This window comes from Aptenodytes forsteri, unplaced genomic scaffold (assembly GCF_000699145.1).
Source record: "Aptenodytes forsteri isolate BGI_AS27 unplaced genomic scaffold, ASM69914v1 Scaffold110, whole genome shotgun sequence".
In the NCBI taxonomy this organism is placed as follows: Eukaryota; Metazoa; Chordata; class Aves; order Sphenisciformes; family Spheniscidae; genus Aptenodytes; species Aptenodytes forsteri.
The window spans coordinates 348,909-356,410 of NW_008794583.1; the positions used below are offsets into that span (position 1 = coordinate 348,909).

The window sequence follows — 7,502 nt, forward strand, 5'->3', positions numbered from 1 at the left end:
TGGTAGCAGGGGGCTCAAACCGTGCCTCGGGTCCCCTCAAAAAACAAGAGCCCACGGCACGAAGCCTACGAATGAAGCCTTACAAAAACTAAGGCGAGAAGGAGCTAAGCTGCCCTCGTTGCGTCCCTGGGCGACTCGAGTGTTTGCCGGCTCCCCTTTCTAGTAAATCTTGCCGAGCGGCAGCCGGCGGTGTTTTAATGCTGAACGAGGGATTGTGCCCTCGGTTCTCAAGGGTTTCGGGGCGCTCTCGCCCTTCAGGTGCGTGCGGTTCCTTCTGCTTGGGAAACTCCCCGCCTGGCTGGTTTAGGATCGGGACTAAAAGCGTTGCGGCACTGCTGCCGGCAGGTCACCGCACGCAGGCGCGTGGGAGGTCGGTGCTCCCCGAGGGGGGGGAGGCCGGGCCCGGAGGTCCCCGCCGGCCCCGGGGGAGTTAAGCCAGGTCTGCCGCAACCGTTTTCTGTTTGCTGTGATGCTGATTGTGTCCTTATGTCCACCTCTGTCCCGCAGGATGGACAGAATGACGGAAGATGCTCTGCGCCTGAACCTCTTGAAACGGAGCTTGGACCAAGCAGATGATCGGGATGATGTCCTGGCAAAGAGATTGAAAATGGAAGGACATGAGGCGATGGAGCGCCTGAAGATGCTGGCACTGCTGAAGAGGAAAGACCTCTCGGGCATTGAGGTGCCCCACGAGCTCCCGGTGAAACAGGACGGTGTGAAAGTCTACGAAGAAAAGCTGAATGGGAGCCTTAGGCCCCATGGGGATGGCAGGACTGCAGGGAGGCCAGGGAAGGAAAACATTAACGATGAGCCGGTGGATATGAGTGCAAGGAGAAGGTAGGTGCCAAGTGACTAGAGTCTGTAGCTTGCCTGTTGTTAATCCCGTGCTCTGCCAGATGTGAGAACCCAAGTCAGAAATTAAATCGACATTTTGCGGTCCTGGGGGCCTGGGGGAGTCTTCCTGGTGTCTGCGAGGTCCCTTTGGCTGAACGCCGAGGAGCGGAGCCCGCTCTCCCAGTAGAGTTTCTCTGGAAGGCATTCAGCACTGTTCTTTCATTGGTTTTGCTTCTGCTGCCCTTCTTATTCCGCCCCAAAACCAGATGGATTTTGTTTCTTCCTCCATCCATACGTTTGGCATTACAAGCTACAACCGTCGGGTGGCTGGCAGAGCAGACCCTGCCGGCGCGCGCGAAGGAGGAGGGCTTCCCCTCCAGCCAGGACTTTTTATTAGCACCTACAAAAGTGGCAGCAGAAGCCCTTTATTTAGCCGGAGGCCAGATCTGATGCAAGTGGCACAGACAGTCGCTCTCAAACCTGACCCTGGCCGGGCTAGCACCTCCGCGAGGAAGAAGTAAATGTTTTTTCCTGCTGGGCCTGAGACCACTCGTGAGAAGCGGTTGCCTGAGCGATCGAGTGCTGGTGAGCTGGGTCTGTTTTCCAGGAGAAGCTTTGGCGTTCTTCGCGCTCTCCGTATGTGCAGCGCGCACCTGATTTTTATCGTCGGTGAACACCGGCAACTCAGTTTCTGCAGCCAACGCCTGCAGCCAGGTTCTGCGCGGGGGAGTTGGAGGGTCGCACGTGAGAGCCCGTCCCATGTGCTGCGCAGCACCGGTGCATCCCGCCTCTGTTCTTATTTTAGCTTTCTTGGGAGGGAGAAGGAAACAAATGTTAACGATTTTGATTTTTGGCTTGATTTGGGAACCGAGCCAGCGCAGGCTTGGCTAACAGGCTGAGGAGCAGAACGGAGGAGTCCTGTTTTAAGTAGGGGCAAAGCACTGAGACCTTCCCGTGGTGTTCTGGTGGGTGAAAAGCTGGCCACGAGCCGGCAACGTGCGCTGGCAGCCCGGAAAGCCAACCGTCCCCTGGGCTGCGTGGCCAGCAGGGCGAGGGAGGGGATTCCGCCCCTCCGCTCCGCTCCGGTGAGACCCCCCCCGACTCCCCTCGGGGCACTGCGTCCAGCTCCGGGGTCCTCAGCCCAGGAAAGACGCCGACCTGTTGGAGCGGGTCCAGAGGAGGGTCACCAAAATGCTCGGGGGGCTGGAACAGCTCTGCTGCCAGGAGGGGCCGGGAGGGTCGGGGTTGTTCAGCCTGGAGAAGGCTCCGGGGAGAGCTCACGGCGGCCTTTCGGCGCTTGTAGGAAAGATGGGGACAGACTTTGGAGCAGGGCCTGCAGCGACAGGACGAGGGGTGATGGTTTTAAGCTAAAGGAGGGGAGATTCGGACTAGATGTAAGGAAGAAATTCGTTACGCTGAGGGTGGTGAGACACCGGCACAGGTTGCCCGGAGAGGGGGTGGATGCCCCATCCCCGGAGACGTTCAAGGTCGGGTTGGACGGGGCTCTGAGCGACCTGATCTAGTTGAAGGCGTCCCTGCTCGTGGCGGGGGGGTTGGACTAGACGACCTTTCGAGGTCCCTTCCCACCCAAACCCTTTCTGTGATTCTGTTTTCTTGGTGCCTCAGATGAATGACTGCGCCTTGCTCAGGAACCAGGTATTTGCAGGTGAAGCGTGGTTGAAGGAGGCGGTGGTAATTCCTTTGCAAAGCTGCAGCCTGCAACGACAGGAGCTGCATTCGCGGGCCAGGAGAATAGATGCCGGTGGCCCAACTGGTCGAGTACGTCTTTGCGTGTGGACGTAACGGGAAGTTTGGCTGCTTCAGCAAGAAGGTCCGAGGGCAGGGTGAGCCCTCTTCGTGACGGGGGGTGCGTGTTGCCGGCGTTCTCTGTTCTCACTCTCCCTGTTCATCGAGGAACCGGGATCGTGATTCAGCAAACCCGGGAGTGTTCGTCTTCGTTGATGCGTCGTATCGGGGTCTTTTTGCGTTGGTGGTGGCTTTTGGATAACGAGGGGGTGCTGCCTGCGCTTCTGGGGGGCTCCTGTCCCGACGGGGGCCGGTGAGCTGGTGACGGAGGGGGGATTTGAAGGCAGGGGGATCTCAACGCTTCAAGCCCCTTCTGGGCGCTGTCAGTATAGTAAATATTATAAAGATTAATGCCTTCATAGGCACTTTCTTATCTCTCACACCCTGGCTTGCAGAGCATCTGAAGTGGTGAACAGACCTGCAGTGCCCAGAGGTGGGAAGGAAGAAAACCACGTGGATTATTTTTCTTTAATGACTATATACGTGGCTTAAATCTGCCCGGACACCTCTGTCGCTGGTTCAGCCTCCCATAAAATCTGAAGAACTGCATGCAGTGAGGCAGAGACCGTTATTACCATGTACCACGGGGTTTTATCTGCCCTCGTGGGAGCGTTTGGGTACGAGCAGCACCCTTTGGAGGTGCCCGGGGTTGTCCTGTGTCCTGCTCCAACTGCATCATCGGGGTGTTGCACCTCTGAAAAGTGCAAATTCTCCTCAAAAGCCCTGTGGGTGAGACAACACGGGTAATACTCAGCCTCTTTGCAAACGGGTTTAAGCTCTCGAGGTGTTAAATGCTGTAGGAATAACCACGGCTCTGGGTAAGTTACTGTCCAGGTTGTCTTCTCCCCGAAGAGCTGGCAGGCAGGTGTCCGGGCGCTGCGGAGGGCTGCGTGCTCAGCTGAGTTGCTTGAATATTGTGCAAGACGCGGGGAATCCAGTTAGGTACCAGCATCGGGCGCGGACTCCGGAATCGCTAACTGTGATCGAAAAGAAATCAGCCCTAAAAAGAGGTAGAAAAATTCTGCTACGGGTTTTGAAATAATTGAGTGCGAAAAACGTCTCTAGCAAGAGGAATAAGGCTGGGGGGTTGTTTTATTTTCCTAACCAGCTGATAAGGGGTCACTAAGCTGGAGTTTGCTTGGGAGTGTGCTCCACGTCTTCCCACCTCTGCCTGCCTCCTGCGCCGTCGGCGCAGCTCTTCTTCCAGTAGTTTTGTTGTAATTACGCTCTTGCCTTGACAAAAGTAAATAAAACAACCCCGACATAGTCGGCAATTCTTTGCAGATGGCCCTGTTTTCCCCTGTCTGGCTTTGACACTGGCTTTGCTTTTTTTCCCCTCGATGGAATGTAAATAAAACAGCCTGGATGTATCTGGATGCTTGTGCAAAATAATCACCAGCAGCCGTAATGACAAGCCCGCGTTTAGGAAAATCCTGAACCAAAATTCAATGCTTTATTGCTCCGGGTGTGCCCGAGATGTGGCCAAGGATGCGAGAGGAGCGAGAAAAGCTGTTGTGCTCGGTGCTTGACTGCCTTCAGTCTCTCTGGTCCGAGAGTTTGGGATGCTGTTACTCAAAGCGAGTGCATCCAGAGGTTTGCAGCAAAACGAGGGACTTGGTTGTGGTGCCTGCGGGGTCCGTGCGAGCAGCCCTGATGCTGATGGGGGAAGAGACCCTCTGCCAAAGCCTGTTTTTATTTTTAACGTGCGTACCGGGGAGCCTCCTATCCAAACACTTGGTCATCACGGTGTTTGTTGACATTCGAAACTCCGTTTGGGGAACGGTGGCTGTGAGGTGACCCGGGATACCTGCTTCGTTGCGAGGACGTGTTGATTCCTGAGCAGTTTCGTGTATAGTCATGCCCTAACTGATAGTTTGGAGATAGGCACCTTAGGTAGCTTGCAGCAGAAGCCAGATAAAATGCCGTGGGAGGGCGATGGGCGGCTCAAGAGCTGGTGAAGACTCGTCCAAAAGCAGCTCTTGCTCTTGGCCAGCTAAATATGAAACTCCTCAGACGCAGGTTGGTTTGCCCTGGACCAGCTCAGGCTGACTTTATCTCGGTAAGATGCTCTGGACCTTCTCTGCCGACCGCGCTGCTGGGACAGACCACAAACTCAGCCCCAGCTGGAAACCCTCCTGCCACCGGCCACCTGAGAAACCTCCTTCTCCACTCCGGAGAGGGAGCAGCAGCTGGAAAACCCCTGGTTTGGTTCCCACACGCAGAGTCCGCGTGGTGCCGAAAGGAGATCCGCAAGAACAGGATATCTATTGATCAGCAGATACCGCGTTCATATGACGCCTTAAGCGTGTGATGGCCCACAAAGAGGTTATTGAGGGCTCTGAAATAAGGCACCCACAAATACCACGCAGAGCCTGCACCTTTGGGCACAGCCGAGAGCTTTCACGGCTTTGCTTTCTTCTCTTTTTTTTTTATTTGACGGTTTGGAGCCACGCTGCCGGGGGCGTTTCTCCAGCCGAAGAGCGACCTGCAAACTCCGTGATCGATGGGGTTTGCAGTGGGTGTGCAACGGCTGGAGAAGGGGGCAGCCACGCCGCGTTAGTGCCTTGAAATGCCCACGAAAGCGGCTGTAACCTTCGGGCGATGAAGCTGCCGAAGGCAAAAACCCCCTGCAAGCCAGCGTCCCGCTCTGACCATCCTCTCCGGACCCACCGCCCCCGGAGCAGCCAAGCCTGGGAGCTGGGAGTCGGCTCCGCGCTTCCTCCTGGGTGTTCAAAGCTAAAAGTTTCCGATAAGATAATCTGTGCATCTCCCCCCCCCACACACCCCCGCCGGCTTCCAGCCTCACACCAAAGACCTTCCAGCGAGTCCGAGAGCGATAAGTCTGTCTGCCTCGGTGGCAGCGCGCCCAGCACCTTCATAACCACGGTGCTTGTGCTGCTTCACGCTGGACTATTTAGCGTTTCTCCGAGGCTCTCCAAGCACCGTTACGTTAAATTGGTGATAGCAAAGGGCTTTTATTAGTGTCTCCTTACTCTGAATGATGCCACCACGAACAGTGCGGTGCTTGGATACCGCTGGATTATAGCATTGATTTTTTTTTTTTTTTTTTTTAATATTCTTTTTTTTCCCGGTGACGGGCTGTTGTCGTTGCTGCTCTTTTCGTTCACTGATTTCTAGGTCACGGTTCAACTGGATCTTTTGACTCTACGTGGGGTATTTATTCCAGCAGGAGCAGGGAAGCGATCGTGCCCCTGTACGCGGCACTGGTGAGGCCGCACCTCAAATACTGTGTTCAGTTTTGGGTCCCTCACTACAAGAAGGACGTCGAGGTGCTGGAGCGTGTCCAGAGAAGGGCAACGAGGCTGGTGAGGGGTCTGGAGAACAAGTCTGATGAGGAGCGGCTGAGGGAACTGGGGTTGCTTAGCCTGGAGAAAAGGAGGCTGAGGGGAGACCTCATCGCTCTCTACAACTACCTGAAAGGAGGTTGTAGCGAGGTGGGTGTCGGTCTCTTCTCCCAAGTAACTAGTGATAGGACGAGTTACTGAAAGAGTGGTTAAACATTGGAACAGGCTGCCCAGGGAAGTGGTGGAGTCCCCATCCCTGGAGGTATTTAAAAGACGTGTAGATGAGGCGCTGAGGGACATGGTTTAGTGGGCATGGGGGTGTTGGGTCGACGGTTGGACTCGATGATCTTAGAGGTTTTTTCCAACCTCAATGATTCTATGATTCTATTCAGATTTTCCTTTATGGAGTGACCTTTTAAAATAGATACGTATTGAGATAGGCTTGGAGTATTTACATTTCTGTTAACTGGGGGACTTAGCTCGTCCTCATCTCCAGCATCTTCCCGAGTAAGTATGAACAATACCAGGCCAGAGTACCTACCCCTGTTCCCTCTCATCTCAGCACCTGGCTACGGTTGTGTCTCCCTGTTTAGTTACTATATGGCTCGTTATTAACACCCGACTGGTCCTCTCGCGGATAGGCTTTGCACCGTGTGTTTGCTTACCTTGCGCTTAAAACAACCCACCTTGCACCCTGGTGAAGACAACGGTTTCGAGGAATGAGTCTTCTCCCCTCCCGCGAGCGGAGGATGCTTCTTGTCCTAGAGCCGGCGGTCCGCTGGGGTTCGTCGGCTCTGCAGGCGTGGAGAGCTGTGCCGAGCTCTGGTTTGCATCCATGGTGGAGGGCCGGGGGGGGTGGGGGGGTTGTCCCGCTCCCAAATGTGCTGCCGATGTCTCGGTGTCGCGGCTCAGTCTTCTTGTTTTGTTTCTTTTCCCCCTCCCTTCTGTTACGCAGTGACCAGGACAGGGGACGATTAACCCCTTCGCCAGATATAATTGTCCTCTCCGATAATGAGGCATCCAGTCCCCGTTCCAGCTCTCGTATGGAGGAAAGACTCAAGGCAGCAAATCTTGAAATGTTTAAGGTAAGGGGTTTCTCGGCTCTCCCGGGCGGCTGCTCCAGCGGAGAGCCGTTCTGCTGCAGGGGGTTTCTGCTTTTCTGAAGGATTTGGGAGCTAAGGGGGTTTCTGAGCAATGCGGTAACTTCTGGGCGTAACGATCCAGCTCTTGCATCCTTGGTTATCTGCGGTACAAATTCTTGCTTGTATTAAAGCTTCCTCGTGCTCTCTTGCCACCGAGGCACAGGCAGCAGGTTTCAGCTGTTCGAGTTTTGACTGATTTTTTTTTTTTCCCCTGCCTCTTCGTAGGGTAAAAGCATAGAGGAGCGACAGCAGCTGATCAAGCAGCTTCGGGATGAGCTACGGCTGGAGGAGGCCAGGCTTGTGTTGCTGAAGAAACTGAGGCAAAGTCAGCTGCAAAAGGAGAACGTGGTACAGAAGGTGAAGCTCTGAGCAGCGTCGTTTGGGGCTCTGGGCGCGGGGGGGGGGGGGAAGGGGG

The 7,502-nt window shown here is 55.1% G+C and overlaps 1 protein-coding gene across 1 annotated transcript in view; it reads left to right on the forward strand.

Moving 5' to 3' along the window:
- Positions 1 to 508: 508 nt before the first annotated feature.
- GATAD2B (GATA zinc finger domain containing 2B) overlaps positions 509 to 7,502 on the forward strand; it is a 16,715-nt gene continuing 9,721 nt past the window's right edge. The window contains exons 1-3 of the mRNA XM_009272574.2: positions 509 to 837; positions 6,901 to 7,030; positions 7,313 to 7,444. Coding sequence (XP_009270849.1) covers positions 509 to 837; positions 6,901 to 7,030; positions 7,313 to 7,444 — 591 coding nt within the window. The remainder of the gene's footprint in view (positions 838 to 6,900; positions 7,031 to 7,312; positions 7,445 to 7,502) is intronic.